The sequence below is a fragment of the Chrysochloris asiatica genome, unplaced genomic scaffold (assembly GCF_000296735.1).
Source record: "Chrysochloris asiatica unplaced genomic scaffold, ChrAsi1.0 scaffold00009, whole genome shotgun sequence".
Lineage (NCBI taxonomy): Eukaryota > Metazoa > Chordata > Mammalia > Afrosoricida > Chrysochloridae > Chrysochloris > Chrysochloris asiatica.
In genome coordinates this window covers 5932660-5950821 of record NW_006408527.1, presented here as the reverse complement: position 1 = coordinate 5950821, position 18162 = coordinate 5932660, and the positions used below count along the sequence as shown (strand labels likewise).

The 18162-nt window shown below is 41.1% G+C and overlaps 2 protein-coding genes across 2 annotated transcripts in view; one reads left to right on the top strand and one right to left on the bottom strand.

Annotated features, from left to right (window-relative positions):
- Positions 1-1383, bottom strand: part of NSL1 (NSL1, MIS12 kinetochore complex component) — a 47400-nt gene extending 46017 nt beyond the window's left edge. The window contains exon 1 of the mRNA XM_006834017.1: positions 1150-1383. Coding sequence (XP_006834080.1) covers positions 1150-1383 — 234 coding nt within the window. The remainder of the gene's footprint in view (positions 1-1149) is intronic.
- Positions 1384-1550: 167 nt separating this feature from the next.
- TATDN3 (TatD DNase domain containing 3) overlaps positions 1551-18162 on the top strand; it is a 30266-nt gene continuing 13654 nt past the window's right edge. Inside the window, exons 1-5 of the mRNA XM_006834194.1 lie at positions 1551-1616; positions 10108-10140; positions 13284-13357; positions 13850-13934; positions 15952-16014. Coding sequence (XP_006834257.1) covers positions 1551-1616; positions 10108-10140; positions 13284-13357; positions 13850-13934; positions 15952-16014 — 321 coding nt within the window. The remainder of the gene's footprint in view (positions 1617-10107; positions 10141-13283; positions 13358-13849; positions 13935-15951; positions 16015-18162) is intronic.

Here is an 18162-nt window from a genome sequence, read left to right as displayed (position 1 = left end):
GATCCTTATGAGTTGGTATCAACTCAATGGCCCATAACAAAGAGTTGCAACAGACTCGACAGCACTTGACAGCACTTAACAAGCGTGGTGGTAGTTGGTGGTTTTGTGTCTCTGAGTTGGTTCCAACTCATATAGGGTTTCCGAGGCTGTAAATCTTTACAGGAGCAGAAAGCGTCATCTTTTTCCCACAGAGCAACTAGTAGATTGGAACTACCGATGCTGTGGTTAGCAGCCTAGTTTATAATCCACTATGGTACATACAGTGTGTTCCTTTTAACAGGTATCAATCAGGTGTGATCTTAGTGATGTTATTTATAACCAAGATAACTTATCTCTTTTAGATTGGTGGTTGTGATTAAGTGCCATGGAGTTAGCTCAGCCACCCTATATAGGGTTTCCAGTCCTGGTGTGGCGCTATGGACTAATGCGTCAGACTGCAGACGTTCGAACTGCAAGATCAGTGGTTCAAGTTCACCAGCTGCTACACAGGGTTGCTATGGGTTGGAATCGACTCAATAGCGCTTAACAACAACAACAACAATGAGGCTTTTAAATCTTGGAGGGAGCAGAAAGCCTCATCTTTCTTCCTCGGAGTAACTAGTGGGCTCTATCTGACAACCTTGTGGTTGGCAGTCCAGTGCTTATCGTATGGAGCTACTGAAGTATTTTCACTCCTTTTACATCATGATCTAAGACAGCCAAAGGAAGAACAAAAACAAGCCAGGTGACTGGCTTCCAGAAATACCCTTTCCTGGAGGAGTAATTCCAGTTTTTAACTAATGAGCAAGCACTTAACATATGGCTAGTCCGAATTAAGATCAACTGCAAATCTAAGACACTAGATCTGAAATAGTAGGAACAAAAGAACATTGCATTAAATAAAATACTATGCTACTAAAATTAATTTCACCTGTTTCTTCTAATCTTTCTAAATTTAAAATTGCACACGTAGTTCACCTTTTATACCTTCAGTTCTGGTCTAAGCAAGTAATAGGACCAAGATATTAGCATCAATTTTCGTCCTCCCCTCATGTTTCTAGGGTTGCTTGTCTGACAGCCTAGGGCGTTCTGCCAAGGTCCGGAAGGGGTCTCGTCTCAGATCTACGACCTAGGATGTGGGATACAGAAAGCTGGAGACAAGGCCCGTACCCACTGTGCATCCCGCAGCGCCGACTCCCGAATCTCCTCTGGTAGCACATCCCCTAGCTTTTCCACGAAGCGGCCGCACAGCTCTAGCATTTCCGACACGGCCCGTTTCGAAGTGCAGAGCACCCGGAAATCTTCTCGAGGAGCAACGGAGACAGAAATCAGATCATTTGTCTCGGTCACTAATTCTTCGTCCGGTGGAGGTGCGAAAACCAGAGCTTCCGCCGTCCCCGCCATTTTTCCCAGTTTGAACCTTGGGCGGGAACTCTGGAAACGGAAGAGCGGAACTCCAAAAGCGGAAAAGCATGGCCCACTTGCAGCGTAAGCACGCGTTCGGTAGGAATAAAGCTGCTGCAGCAACAGAGTTCCGACTACGCAGGCAATCTAGGGCTCCGGCTCCGGCAATGCGGGCCGTGGGCGCGGGGCTCGTGGACTGTCATTGCCATCTTTCAGCCTCAGACTTTGACCACGTATGTGAGGGCGGGGCAGGGTTCGGGGGAGCGGGCAGGTCCAGTCCTTTCCCCTCAGGTTAGCTTCACTCTCCTTTAGGACGAAGTGCTAAATCCTCCCGCAGACCTTTATTTGTATCATGTGTGACCTGGCCCAGGTTTCCTATTTAACCCCAGTCACACGGTTCTTTGTTTCGGAATAGCGGTAATCTCTCTATGGCCCCAGGACTTTCTGTTTATCTCTTCGGCTTCTCCGATCCTGGCTGAGACGCCACTTTTCCCGGACCCTGGTCTCCGAACATGGGCTCCTTCCCTACTACGGTATTACCGCTTGGTGCACCAGTTCCAATGGGAGTGAGCAGTAAACAAAAAGAACAAACACGTAGAATTAGAATCACAGACTGTTTTAAGGAGCCCTGGTGGCTCTGTGTTTGGGCGTTGGGCTACTATCAGCAAAGTCAGCTGTTCAAAAGATTTACAGTCTTCGGAAACCCGCAGGGTCGTTAGGAGTCGAAATAGGCTCGATGGCAATGGATTTGGTTTTTGTTTTACTTATTACACTGGGAACTGGAGGCTGATGATAGAGAAGATAGAATGGGATCCTTTTTAGGGTGAAACTTCTACAGGTGACCCTTAAGTTGTGACTGGAAGGACAAAGAGTTTGCCGAGCAAGAAAAGTACCATATATTGATGAGAAGAGCAGGCAGCTTGCAGGCCCCTGACAAGGTAGAATTTGGCACATTTAAGCTACCAAAAGGCTGGAGGTTGGTGAAGTAAAGAGGTATGAAACACGACCGAACAGAGTTGCAGGAGATAAGTGAGGTGGGTTAGTAAGAAATTTGGATGTCATATGAACCCATTAAAGATTCTTTTTTTTAAAGGGGAATGACAAGATCTGTTTGCTTTAAGACCATTTTGATGCTTTGCGAAAAATAGGTGGCGGAGAGCAAGAGTGAAAGCTGGACCAGTTTTGCCTTTTGCAGTATAGAAACAAAAGATGATGGTTTGAGTATTGTGGTGATTGCAGTGGCCTTTGAAAGAATAGATTCAAGGTGTATTTTAGAGATAGAATCCATACTATGTGGAAAAAATGGATGTGTCAAAATAATCGAAGCACAAAACAGATTAAGGCAGACGGGGTTTATTTGAGCGTTTCATTTGTATACACCCAGAGAGACCTTTCTGTGCAGAAAAACAAGGCTTCTCTTAGGGTAATTACAGTGAGTTTTTAAGGAGAAAATAGGAAATACAGAGTGGAAAATTAAAGTTTCGCTAATCTTTGGCATGGAGTCCTGGTGTGGCACTGTAGGATAAGCACTGGGCTGCTAATCACAAGGTTGGCGGTTCAAACTCACCAGCGGCTCCTTGGAAACCCTATACAGAGTCTCTGTGAGTCAGAACCAACTTGACAACACTTAACAACAACCACCACTTTTGGCATGATACATATCTTGTATTCTTTGCGCAAGATAAACTGTGAATTTATGATAAACACATATTTTCTTACAAGGGGAGATTTACGTGACAAATAATACTATACTGTATATCCACCATGTCTCATATTTCTGTTTATGTTTTCTGGGTACATTCGACAACAGTGAATTTTTGTGAACAGTGACCTTTGTGAATTTTCATATGCACTGAGAACAATTGGTCAACTTGGTCCTCATCTTCTGTCTTCAACAATTTTCTCACTTTTGGTCATACTCTAAGTGATACTGAAAGTTTGGCCAAAACCTCTGAACCATCACTTAGTAAAGATCTTCATCCAAGTAATCTGAGATCTGGTGATCTATTGTTTCATTTGCTTCTGCTGACTGATTACAATGATTCTCATTTGTTGTTCTGACTGTTCACACACATTTCAGATCCTAAAACTCATGCATTTGAGAGGGCGATTATAGTGATATTCACTAAGGGAGCAATATCCAAAATTTGAAAGACTCCTTTGAGCCAAGGATCCCAAGACCAAGGTTTGGTTAGGAGAATATATCCTATTAAGTTTCAGGGTTTACTTAGGGCGATTTGGCAGTTTCTTGCTGAGTATCATTTATGAATACAGAGCTTTGTGACCTCCAAGTGCAAACACCTCTCTGTGAAACCAGCAAATAATCTAAAGCTAGTCTATTTTTTAGCCATTTTGAGAATTTGTGATAATTCTTTGGACATCGACAGGACAGTTTGTCCATTGCCACGCCACAATAATATCAATTTATGAGGTTTTTGAAGCAAAGGCTAGTGTCATTCCAGAAAGAAGATTTGGCTGTCTGAATATATCTAAAGCCATTTGTCATCGCTAATTCCAAAAGGGCTAAGGGAATCATGATTAAGGAAGGGTATATCAGTTTGAGGGCTTATGGAAGAGTAGGCACAAGCCCAGCAAATAGTTTGATTAGTGCAATTAGCTATTTGATGAGCAAGGAGTACAACAGAGTTAATGTTCTCAGTGTTGGTATTAGATGCCATCTAGTTGGTTCCGATTCATAGAGACCCTGTGCACAACAGAACGAAGGACTCTGATCCTGTGCCAGCCTCACATTTATTATGTTTGTGTCCACTGTTGCTGCCTCTATGGCAGTCCATCTCATTGGAGGTTTACAGAGGACTGAGCAAGCAGTGTTTCTTTCTGCTGTACATAGGGTCGCCATGAGGCAGAACTAACGTGACAGCACCTAACAGCAATGAAATTACAACAGTGTAGTTGCATCTGTAATGTTCAAAGGATCCAAAAGTGAGAAGTCTCTCCTCGGATAGTTTTAAATGTTTTTTCAGAATTTTGAGTTTGGTAAATTAGCTACTGACCATAGACTTGTTTAACAATATTGGTATCATTTCCCTACCACCATCTAGATACAATTTGGAGCATTTTATTCACTCCATGATGAGAGATTAAATGTAGAGCCTTTATCAAAGGAAATTTTAAGGACTCTGGGACAATCAGGTGGTTGATAGGGCTCTCACAAATGTTTTAAATTTTTTTAGTTATACATATTCTTAAGGAGCCCTGGTGGCACTGTGGGTTAAACATTGAGCTAACCTCTTCAAGTTTGGCAGCTCAAATCTATCAGTCGCTCCTCAAGAGAATGATGAGGCTTTCTGCTCCCATAAAGATTTACAGCCTCAGAAGCTCTGTACAGGGTTGCTATGAATCAGAACTGGTGTCACGGCACTTAACAACAAGGCTTAAAGTAACCCAAACACTAATTTCCCATGTTGACAGGGATCCTTACAGAGTTAAGAAACCCTCATTGTTTGTATCATTTTCTAAATCATGTAGTGCCCCAAATGAGTATCAGCTACCATTATAAATATTGACAATGCTTTAGCAGTCTCACAGACCCAAGTTAGGACACACAGTTTTGTCTCCTAGGTTAAAGCAAACTCAGGGAGTGGGTCTCTTTCAACTAATTCATATTCATTCACTCTGCTGTAGGATAAGCACTGAACCACAAGGTTGGTTTGAACCACAAGGTTGGCGGTTCAAACTCCAAGCACTCCTCAGAAACCCTATACAAGGTTAATATGAGTTAGAAATGACTCAACAGCAATGAACAATATAGCATAACCCAGCTTGGTAAGAATTCTGGGTAGTTTTAATGTAGGGTCTATCTACTTAAAGTATGATTTTCGAGTGGGACATCCTAAAAATCAAACCATAGCGTTAATGCTTGAGATTGAGGGTATTGTGTCATTTAATTTGAATATTAGAAGAAGAACAGAAAAGGTGCTCATAGGCTATAAGCCATCTTGCAGAGAAATACTAAGCAAAACCTCAACATCATGAAATATTTCTAAAGTTAAACAATTTCCTTGGACTGTACTACTGTTTTAACAGCCACAGCTATAACTTTAAACAAGAAGGTAAGTTCTGGCCACAGAGTCAACTTAGAGCTCTAATTAGCAACAAGCTTATAATGGGATGTGTGCATGTATGCCAGGGCTTCAAACCAGTTCTTCCCAGTTAATTCATGGCTCATAAAGCAAAACTAGAACAGATCCAAAGTTGTGAATGTGGATGAACAAGAAGGGGAACAATTACAGGTTATCATCCTGCTAGAAACTTAATCTCCGTCTTAGAAAACAGGGCAGAATGTACGTTGCATGGCAACCAAATATCTTGACCAGCTGAGTTGAAAACAGTAGCACCAGGTTCAAAGCAGGCTGCCATTTTGTGTGTCGCTCTCCACAACCCTAGTGATAATTCAGTCTCCCATGTCAGGCTATTGAAAGGACTCACACCTCTTCCAAGTTTTCCATTCCAGGGCTTCGACTTGTAATTTTTTCCATATTGGTTATCGTTCCAGTATCCCTCCATTTTACAAATTCAGGTCTGTTCTGATTTCACACATCGGCCATAACTGGACCAGTTCGAAGTCTTAGTTTCTCTACTTCTTCCAATACAGATTGGTTTGTTCTTTTGGCAGCCCGTGGTACTTTTAATATTCTTCTCCAACATCCTAACTCAAATGCATCAAACCTTTTACAGCCTTCTTATTCACATGCATGTGAGGCGATTGAAAATGCCATGGTCAGACACACTTTAGTCCTCAAACTGACATCTTTGCTCTTGGACACTTTTAAGAGGTCTTGTGCAGCAGATTTGTCCAATGCATTATGTTGTTTGATTTTTTGAGTGCTGCTTCCTTGAGTATTGCTGGTGGATCCATGTAAAATTAAGTCTTTGACAAGTCCAATCTTTTCTTCATTTACCATGATTTTATTATTGGTCCATTTGTGCCAGTTGTGAGGATTTTTGTCTGCTTTACATTGAGGTGCAACCCTCATTGTAAAGCTGTGGTCTTTGAGCTTCATCAGTATTTAAGTTCTGTTTGCTTTCAGCAAGCAAGGTTGTATTATCTGCTTCTTGCAGGTTGTTATCCTGATGCCACGTTCTTCATATAATCCAGCTTCTCAGATTATCTGTTCAGCATACAGGTTGGATAAGTGGTGAAAGAAGACAATCCTGGAGCAGCCATTTCCAGATTTTAAACCATCCAGCATCCCTTTGTTCTGTTTGAATGGCTGCCTCTTGATCTATGTACAAATTCCTCATGAGCACAATTAAATGTGCTGGAATATCCCTTTACAATGTTATCCATAGCTTGCCATGATCCATGTAGTCAAAAACCTTTACATAGTCAGTAAAGCACAGATCAACATCTTTCTGATATTCTCTACTTTCAGCAAAAATCCATCTTGCATCAGCAGTGATAGCCCTCATTCCACATCCTCGACTAAATCCAGCTTGAACCTCTGGCAGTTCCCTGTCAATGTATTTTTGTGGCTGTTTTTAGATTATCTTTAGCAAGATTCAACTTGCATGTGATACTGGTATTGTCAGATGATATCCAAACCCTGTTGGGTTACCTCTGTTTGGAATGGGCACAAATATGGATCTCTCTCAATTAATTGGACAGGTAGCTGTCTTCTAAATTTCTTGGTATAGATGAGTAATTGCCTGCAGTGCTGCATCAGTTTGTTGATAGATTTCAATTTGTATTCCATCAATTCCAAGATCCTTATTATTTGCAAGTGCTTTCAGTGTACCTTGGACTTCTTCCTTTTGTGCCATTAATTCTTCATTACAGACAGGTATTTCCATTAGATCATGAACAGATTCTGCCTCTGGTTCAGTAGGGCAGTCTGTTGAGCTTGTAACTTGAATGTTGTTAAATGTATATGCTACCTTTTGAAATGGTTGACCATCGACCATTTCTTTTTGGTACGGTGACTCTGTGTATTCCTTCCATCCTCTTTTGATGTTTTCTGCATCCTTCATATTATCAGGAGGAATCAGTCCCTGGAGAAGGACATCATAGTTGGTAAAGTGGAGGGTTAGCGTAAAAGAGGAAGTCCCCCAACAAGATGAATTGACACAGGGGCAGCAGCAATGGGCTTAAGTGTAACAATTCTGAGAATGGTGCAGGACCAAATAGTGTTTGTTCTGTTCTGTCCGTGGAGCCAACTCAACGGACCTCACAACAACAACCCCTAGAGGTTGGTTCTGTTTGTCATGTACAAATAAGAAGAAAGGTATCAAATAGGTAAGCCTGGAGCTGGAAGACTCTTGTTGTTGTTGTGTGCTGTCAAATCGTTTCTTACTCATAGTGACCCTGTATAAGGTTTATAAGAAGTGGCTGGTGTATTTGAATTGCCAACCTTGTGGTTAGTATAGTGCTAAGCCGATAGCACCACACCAGGACTTTGGAAGACTGCAGAGCCCTTTTTATTTCTGCAACACCCTTTTCATGAGTTCCCAGTGCATTGGTTCAGGCATAGACGCTTTTGTTAGTGCAAACAATGGAGCACACGTCTCCAGAAAGTTTGGCCTCCGGGTGCTACACAATATCACTTGGCCTAAAAACCCAGGGAGTCATCTTTTGGTTTGTGGGCCACTGCACATTTAAGTCATGCCTGATAAAATCAACCCATTTTTCTAAATGGTCTAAATGGGTCCATATGGAGTCCTGGTGTGGCGCTGTGGGCTAATGCGTCAAGACGGCAAGTCCTTTGAACTTCAAGATCAAAGTTCTAGCTCATCAGCTGCTCCTTGGAAACCCTATACAGGGACACTATGGGTCGGAATTGACTCATTGTCACTTAACAACAACAAATTGGGTCCATATGCATGAACATGTAAGTTGCAGAAGCTTTAGAAGGCAGCAGAGCATTTTGCAAACTAACAGGTCCATCTGTGTGCATAAACCTCAAAAGAAGGACCTATAAAATCAGCTGACCCTGTAGCATTAAGGACACAGTTTTTTTGTTTTTCTCACCTTTTCATGTGTTAGAAGAGTAAATTGACTTACCAAGGAATAAACATCCCAAACTGCTCAGATCTGAACCCAGAGAGCTCAACACAAAAGGAATGGAGCTTGAATCCAGGGATAGACTTACCCAAGCTCCTCAGCTGTGATGAACAGTGAGAAAACAGGACCTGTGGATACTGTCACCTGATCTCCCACCAGCAGCAAGGGATCTTCAGGTGTCTTCTCCAGTTCCCACTTCTGACACCCGAAACTAGCAAGGCCCCAAAGGAATTACAATAGGGTTAATTCAAGTAGTTCATCCATATACATATATAAGGTGGCCTTTGTGTTCAGAAAAACAGGCTTGTCTTATCATTGCCTTACAATGAGTTTCTTAAAGAGAAAAGAATAAATATAGAGTGGAGTATTGAACATTGACTAACGTTTGGCATACTTATGTTGAGTTCTTTTTACAGAATGAAGTGTTAGTCAGGTTATGGCTAGTAGACGCCCAGCAGGAGATTTGTGTGACTTTGTGGTCCCCATGCCTCCAGCATGTCTCCTACATTTCTTTGTATCCGTTCTTGGGTACATTCCACAATGGCCAGGGGCCTTTGTAAATTTTCCTGTGTGCTCACAGGAATCTTTCAACTTGGCCCTCAGTTGGTCTCTTTAATAGATGTTTAAAGTAATTTCGGTTTTTAGCTTTTGCTGCAGGGAAGATGGTCGTTGTTTTTCTGAGGTTGCCAAGGAAAGAAGGAAAGAATCGGCTTGTTGAGGGAAATAAAGTTGCATTTGGGACATGTTAGAGATGTTGTGTAGTCATTTTAAAATGTGAATCCTTGGCTCAATAGAGCGCTGTAGGCTACAAATAAGTATTAGGAACTCATTAGCATAATGATGACACTTAAACTTATCAAAGGAGATGCAGGAATCCCTGGATGGTTGTTTTTGTTGTTGTTGTTGTTGTTATGTGCTGTGGAGTCAGTTCCGACTCATAGTGACCCTGTACAGGGTTTCCGAGGCTTTAAATCTTTCCAGGAGCGGAATTCCTCATCTTTCTCCTGCGGAACAGCTGGTAGTTTTAAACTGCTGACCTTGCAGTTTGCAGCCCGATTTGTAACCACTACACTACCAGAGCTCCCTGGATGGTACTAGCTGGTGATGCACTTGAATGCTAACCAAAAGGTTGGTTCAAGTCCACTCAGAGGTGCCTTAGAAGAAATTCCTGGTGACTTACCTCCAAAAACCAGCCATTGAAAGCCCTATGAGACAGTTCTACTCTGACACACCTGGGGTGGGAAATCATTCAGTTGTGAACTGATTTTTTTTTAAGAGGAGAAGCAAAAAGTCTTGAAGTCAAATTGAAGAGGGAGATCTATTGAAAAAGACTGAAAAGTCGCAGCCAGTGAGACTGATGTAACAGAAGGCAACAACAGTAGAAAATAGTTCAAGAAACAAGGAGTGGGCAACTGAGGGATCCCAAACATTACTGAAAGATGAAGTAAGAGGAGGACAAAGAAGTGTCCTTTATATTTTACAATAGCAGTTTTTGTTTTAGTGGAGTGGGAACTGCAGCCAGATTTTACTATGGTTGAACTATAAACAGGAGGAAGTGGATCCGTGGAGACTCTTCTCTTTCTACCACCCTATTCCTTGCTATCATTGTCATTCTTTATGCTGCCAAATTGCTTTGATACACATAGACAACGAACAGCTACTTATTCATCTAAAATCATTGTGATTACTTATGCCTATTTTAGGATCTGGAAGATGTGTTGGAGAAGGCCAAGAAAGTAAGTCCATATCTACAATTGCCTTATCTTTTGTTTGTTTGTTTCACTAATTTCAGGCTAAAACTGATTGAAATTTAGATTGTAGGATAAGCACTGGAACCGCAAAGTCAGTTTGAACTGGGAGTTTGGAAGTTCAAAAATTCCAGCCGCTTCTTGGAAACCTTATACAGCGTCACTGAGTGGGAACTGACTTGATAGCACTCCACAACAGTAACAAGAAAAGCTGATGTTTCCTTAGCAGTTAATAAGTAACATATATTGTTTACTATGTGGCAGACATTATGCTAAGTTCTTTATGTGCTTCATTTCATTTACTGTTTCACAACCACTTTCTAAGGAAGTTACTGTTTTATAACCAGCCATTCCCCATTTTTTAGATAAGGAAACTCAGGCCTTAAAAAAAACTCAGGTAGTCCCAAGACACATTACTAATAAAATGATACAAACAGCACAGTCAGCTTCTAAAACATGTACTTTTAGCCACTGTGTATGCCAGCTAGGTGAACCGGATTGGTCCATCTGTTACTTCTTAAATTCACATTATTCTGGGCATCTTGGGTACGTTAAACACATTATCCTGGAAATCTTAGATAAAGTATAAGTTTTCTGAAACACTTGAATTTTTTTTTTTTTTAAAGTAATTCTTAACTTTTAAGTGTTTATGAAATTCATTTTAACAAGTATTTTTTGGTTGTTTCAATGAGTGGTAAATCCAGAAGTGGTTGCCAGCACATATATATATAGTTATGTGTATATATATATTTACATATATAACCACACGAGTTTTGGAGTTACATAGACCTAGTGACCTTGGGCGAAATCCTGGTGTGGCACTGTGGGTAAATGCGCTGCACTGCAGTCATTTGAACTGCAGGGTCAGCAGTTCAAGCTCACAAGCTGCTCCTCAGAAACCCTATACAGGATCACTATGAGTTGAAACCAACTCGATGGCACTTAACAACAATAATAGTAACCTTGGGCAAATTATTTGATCTCGTCTGAAGCATGGTCTGTTAGCTAGAAAATGGATTGAAGCAATGCCCACCTGCAGGTCAGTGGGTTTCTCTTTATATATGGCCTTTCTGGTTCTGGGTTTATAGTCCTGCTAAGATGAACTTGCAATATAGGTCACTATATTGCAAAGGGATTTGTTAGTCTGCTATGCAAGTAAGGTGTGTAAAACCCCTGCAGGAATTGCTCAGTATTATGCAGACAGAGTAGGTGGCTGTAGCATACGGAGGGGATGGGTCCATTTTGCCATACTAATAGGCATAAAACAGTCAGTCTCAGAGAGGTTGGCCTCACCGTCTTCAAAAAGAACCAGAGATTGAGTGGGTCCTTTAGACCTAGAGCCCCTGTGCTGAGAACCTCCTAGACCTAGACCCAGGAGACAGAGGGAGCTGTAACACTGGAGACAAGTGAGTGGGGAGAACTGGGAGGACAGTACACATGACTGTGGCGGACTTCCTGACCCACAGAGCAAGCCTACTGCAGTGGGTAGCTGACCCACAGAGTGCCAAGCTGAACACTTATGGACAGGATGCCTCCAGGCACTATATAGTTGGTGGTAGTTTTATGCTCTGGAGTCAATTCTGACTCCTACATAGGGTTTCCGAGGCTGTAAATCCTTATGGGAGCAGAAAGCCTCATCTTTCTCCCACGGAACCATAGTTTCAAACTGCTGACCTTGAGGTTAGCAGCCCAACTCATAAACACTATGCTACCAGAGCTCCTTATGAACAGAGTTAAAGTGTTGTAACACCTGCTCACACAGGGCAGAGGGAGGTTGAAAACAAAAGGCAGCTATGGGCATGGCCAAGACAAGGCCTGTTTACCTGCAGGTACAGCCAGTCAGAAGCTGAGAGTTGTGTTGGATATAAGCTGTTCTGAATGATGAACTGTCTCCTTTCTCCTGAGTTGACCCTGATCCTGGGTTGTAGTCTCTTCTACAATAAACCACAAAATCATGAGTATGGTCTGTTCAGTGTGGCCACTGCAATGAATTATTGAACCTGGCAGACAGTGCCCTGGGGAGAGCAGCTGGTGTCCAAATTGCTTTAAAAGGTTGAAGAAGGGAGGTACAAGGGGCTTAAAAGAATTTGAGAAAAAATGGAATGAAAAGATAATAGAATTTTTCCACAAACTTTCTGAAGCCCCTTCATATGTCTGACCTCCACTTAATAGGAATCAGCTTTGGGCAGGTGGTGATTTCTCCTCTTTCCTCATGAAGTTAGAGGACTTCAGATGCTTCTTCTTTATAATCTGACACTACCTTACAGGATGAGTGTGGCAGTTAAATGAGGTAATATTATAGTCACTGAACATAGTGCCTGAAACAGAGTTATTGTTTTTATTCCAGTACCCCAGTTTACAGAAGTCCAATCTATGGACAACTCAAACTTGCCCTTAAATGTTATGCAAATTTGCCCTCACTTTAAAACAACTGAACTAACTCATACTCACAAAAAATCCTCATCACAATCCCCTTCCCTTGCTGCACATGCAGCTTTTAAATTATTGCAAAGGCTTTAAGCTTTTTCTTGCATTAAAGTAAGGCTAAAGAAGAACTACAGGAGCTCTGGTAGCGTAGTGGTTACAAATCGGGCTGCAAACCACAAGGTCAGCAGTTCGAAACTAACAGCTGTTCCGCGGGAGAAATATGAGCGTTCCGCTCCCATAAAGATTTACAGCCTCAGAAATCCTGTACAGGGTCGCTGTGAGTCAGAACCGACTCCACGGCACATAACCACCCAACCAACCAAAGAAGAGCCAAATTCACCTGTTCTGACTTACCTACAAGTTTGACTTAAAGACCTATTCAGGATTGGTTCTCATTTATAACCTGAGAGGAGGTGGTTATGTGCCATGGAGCTGATTCTGACTCATAGGGATCTGGTATAGAGTTTCCAAAGCTGTTTTTATTCCATGGAGCACCTGGTGGGCTTGAACTGTTGACCTTGCAGTTACAGCCCAACGCGTAACCCACTATGCTATCAGGGGTCCTTGTAACCTGAGTACTGCTGCTTGGTTATCAATGCAGCATGGTGAGCAACGATAGCACAAAGACTTCACTGTTTCATTTAATTATATTAGGTGTGTTTATTGTTTGGGACTCTTAACTATTCTCTTCTTTTTTGTTTCAGGCCAATGTTATGGCCCTTGTGGCAGTTGCTGAACATTCAGGAGAATTTGAAAAGATTATGCGGCTTTCAGAAAGGTGCTACTTCTAATAAAGATGATAAAAGAATTATACAACATCAGATTTATTATGTCAGGTTTATAATATAAAAATCTACGATCATGCCACCCTGAATGAGCCAACCTCATGTGATTTCAGAAGCTAAGCAGGGTCAGGCCTGGTTAGCACATGCATGGGAGACTGCCTGGGAATACCTGGTGTTGTAGGGTTTGGAGTCTTGGGGTGGCACTGTGGGATAAAGCACTGGACCACAAGTTTGGTTTGAACCACAAGGTCGGTGGTTCAAAACTTACCAGCTGCTCCTTGGAAACCCTATGCAGGGTCGCTATGAGTCAGGATCAACTCAATGGCACTTAACAGCAACATGATATAAAAGTTCACCCATTTTTAAAGAGAATGAGAATGAAAAATTCTCATACCCCTAAAAAGATATTCTACTTATTCTACAGAGTAATCTTATAGTTTACTAGTCCACTAACACAACTTGCGTATTTCATTCTACATTTTTAGGTACAGTGGATTTATCCTGCCATGCTTGGGTGTTCACCCAGTTCAGGGATTTCCACCAGAAGACCAAAGAAGTGTCACATTAAAGGTAACAGTCACACACAAGTAGAACCATAAAAAGAATGGTAATATCTTTTGAGCTAAGTTCAAGCTCACCAGCTGCTTCTCGGAAACCCTATACAGCGTTGCTATACAGCGTCGCTATGGTTGGAATGAACTCAACCACACTTAAAAACAACCATTTTCTAGTGAAAAATCCATTGTAACTGTTTAAAATCAGAATAAATTGTCTTTTCTCTCCCTCCAGTTCTACTTCCTGTTTCCTTTCCTCCATCCTTCTTCTTTCAGCAGTATGGGGAAACAGAATGGAGAACTATAGCAAATTACTTAACGTTGCCACATTTCAATTTCCTCATTTGTAAATAATGAATAATAATAGGGCTGTTGTTGGTTGTTGGAAGGTACAGTGGAGTCGGTTCTGACGCATAGTGACCCTGCACAGGGTTTCCGAGGCTGTAAATCTTTACAGGAGCAGAACGCCTCATTTTTCTCCCATAGAACCTCTGGTAGTTTCGAACTGCTGATCTTGAGATTGGCAGCCCAACTCATAACCACTACGCTAATAGGGTAGTAGTACTAATACCCCACAATGATAGGGTGCAGTGTCTTGAAAATCCCTTAAAACCACTGCCTATTAAAGATCTGGATACCTTATAGAGGACGTCGGATAAGCACGTGGCTGCTAATCAAAGGTCCCTGGTTCAAACCCACCAGCTGCCCCACAAGGGAAAAATATGCCATCTGCTTCCATAAAGATTTACAGCCTTGGAAACTCTGTGTGGTGGTTCTACTTTGCTCTGCAGGGTCATAGTGAGTTGGAATTGACTTTAGCAATCGGTTTGGGTTTTGTTTAATTTCTATTTACCATACTTGCTTTGCTAGAAACTTCCAGAGCTGTTTCATTAGGAGTGTGAACAATTGCTTAGTAAATTTGTTTTGCTGATTTTTTAGATAACACATTCAAAGAGGCGTTTTTCTTCCTATGTCTGGTCTTTATCCAAATGCATAATTTCTTTCTCACTAGAACTTTCTAAATTGTTTCTAAGTCAAACATCTGGGTGCTGCTTCACTCCGTTCCTCTGAGGACCCAGAGACACAGTTGTTTGAATCTTTGGTACTAAAAATCTATGCCTGATGCTATTTAACCTACTCAATGTTTTGTCAGACAGCAGCTGCTCAACACAAGCAGGCTTGTGTTCTCATAACAATGCAAATTCTTCTTCATCAAGTCCATGAGAATATATTCTTAGAGCTTTTATTTACTCACTTGTCTGTTTTTCTCTCTCGAAGGCCTAATTGTAAAACCTCTTCCTGTTCCTCTATAACCTACTTTATGTCCCTTTACTGCATTCTCTTTTGTTCTGATAATCCCCAAAGTACCTTGCAGTTTACATATCCTGAAACTCAGATCATCAAAGTCTTTTAAAAAGTATCTAGAAGCAATTTTCCATTTGTTTTTTCCCTGCCTTATAAGGGAACTCTCACAGAGTGAATTCTTAATGGAAATAATGACATCATTGAAAGTAATGGTACAGTTACTTCAGTAACTGTTAACAAAAGAGCCTATGATATCCATTGCTTATATTGCTGAACCTTTAGGACAAAAATAAGCCAAGCAGGACTGTACAGATAAATGCAAACAGTGCAAAGAATCTATGATATTCTCATTATTATAAGCTTAGGATACAAACCATTAGTACCCTAACACAATACACTCCCTAAACCTTACTGACAAAGGTGGCCACCTGGTAGCTCTTATTTCTCTTGCTTAGCTCTTCCAGGAAATCCAAACCTGTCCTTCCAAACAAAAGGAGGTGGTTAAGAGGAAATTGCATAAAAAGTCATATTTTGTAACCTGAATGAGTTTATCTTGGCATGTGTGGCTACTCAAGTTTTCATTACAGAAGGCTTACTAGCCCTCATTTCCTGAATGGTTACGGGAGAAAGATGTGTAAAGCACTTGGAGTACGTGGCCTATAACAGGTGCTCACAAAATGTCAGTTCCCTTTTCCTTCCGTTTTAACACTGTGCTTGCTTGCTTTCAGGATCTGGATGTGGCTTTGCCCATTATTGAAAATTATAAGGATCATTTGTTGGCAATTGGAGAGGTAACTATCCATCAGCAGATCATGACTTCTAATTCGAGACGAAAATAATCTTTAGGTCAGTATTGGTGTTTATAATTGGCTTGGATATCTACGAGGGGGCTTCAAAAAAGTTTGTAGAAAATGAAGTTAAAAGGTAGATCATGGAATTTTTCCACAAACCTTTTGAATCCTTGTAGTACATTTACCATTCAGCTGAGAAATTTATTGATACTCCCTCAAGCAGTGAAGCAGTAAAAAGTCTCACCGCAGCTATATCATAATGGGAGCAAACTACCCTAGTAGCATTTATAGCAGTTAGTTCTCACTGTTCATGGTAGTCTGTTCTAGAAAATCTCCACATGCACTGAGTTGGTGAGTACTAAATCACTGCCCCTAGAGGGAATACAGAATCAGTTTTCTGTGAATCTGGAGAAGGAACATTGTCTGTACAATACAGTATTTGTAAATGGGGGATTAAAGATTAAACGTTTAATGTTTATGAAAATCTTCACTAAAAGCTATTTTTGATGGAGCAGCAGGATGCATGACGGAGCACTGCACTAGGTGGTTGACCCTGCCAGCCTTGGCTTGCCTCGTGAAAACTCAGGGAGAGATTGGGGCAGCATTGAAAACCTATTCTTTCACATAACCCTTTTCCCATGTAACATTTAACAGGTATTTAAAAAATTCTTCTGCAACCTCTTGATCTGTAGAACCTGTTTTTCCAACGTTTAACAAATTTGACGTTTTTCATGCTATATCGTTTTTGAAACACGCATGCCAACCAGTACTAGCTGAGAAAAGTTTTAAGATTTTTCCCAACCCCAGATACTGTAGAAGAGCCCTGCTGGAACAGTGTGTTCTGTGTTTGGCTGCCAACCAATCACAAGGTCAGCAGTTTGAGTCCACCTGGCACTTCAACGTGCACTCCAGTGAGGCTTTCTGTTCTCATAAAGATTTACAGCCTCTCAGAAACCCTATAAAGGGTCACTGAGTCAGAACTGCCAGATAATATTGACCATAAATTTCTATGGCTTTTACCCTCACTCTGCTTTTTATATTAATTGGCATCTCATGAACACCCAAATTTAACCATTTTTCTGTAGCTTCCTCATGCACGATAGCTGTTAACTAAAATTGCCTCACACACCAATTTCCTCTGCCTTTTTCCGTTTGTATTATATGGATTCATTAATATGGAACGCATCCCCAACAGCACTAGAACTCATGCCTCAATGAAGCTTATCTTACATGCATTTTCTCTATAAGGCATAGCATAGCCTTTTTGTTCTTAGGAAAACTAGACAGCAATTCAACACTAGGGCACCATTTTAAACTGAAGTCACCAACAAAAATGCAAGAACTGTGGCACTAAATAGACTGAAAAGGAGACTTGTTTACAGAATGAGGGCTGAAGCAAGAAAGCAAAGTGTCTCCTTGTTCACCCTTAGCTGATGATGTGCTCATCATGTGACACAAATGTTCCACTGTGGTGCGTATGACCATGAAAGCATTGATTTGGGGGTTACAAATCAAATTTAGTATGTATGCAAACTTACAAATACAGAGCCTGTAAAGAATGATGATTGACTATACTTAGCTTTTTAGTCTTTTGTTTAAATATGTGTTGCCTTTGATTACACATAACACATATGTTAAATATGTGTTCTCTCTCTGATTGGAGAGTAGTGATTCCATACGATAAGCCCTGGACTGTGAACCACAAGGTCCGCAGTTTGAACCTGCCAGCCATTCCACAAGAGAAAGATGAGGCTTTCAACTCACGCAAAAATTTTAAAAGCCTCAGAAACCCTCAATAGGATCACCATGAGTCTGAATTGACTCGATGGTACTTTATAGCAACAATAACAATCTTATTGATTAAAATATTGTATGCCATTTTTTGTAAGTAATTTAGGAATACACTTTAACTAGATCACCAGTAACTAATCAGTTGCCTTTAGTCAATTTCCAGTAATGGCGACCCCTTAAGTTGCAGAGTAGAACTGAATTCTGTAGGTTTTCTCAAGCTGTGATCTTTCAGATGCAGATTACCAGGCTTTTCTTCCAAAGCACCTTTGGGTATGTAGGAAGGGTCAAATTTTTGGCCAGTAGTCTCACAATCCAGGGACTACTTTATTTTTTATTTATTTATTTATTTATTTATTT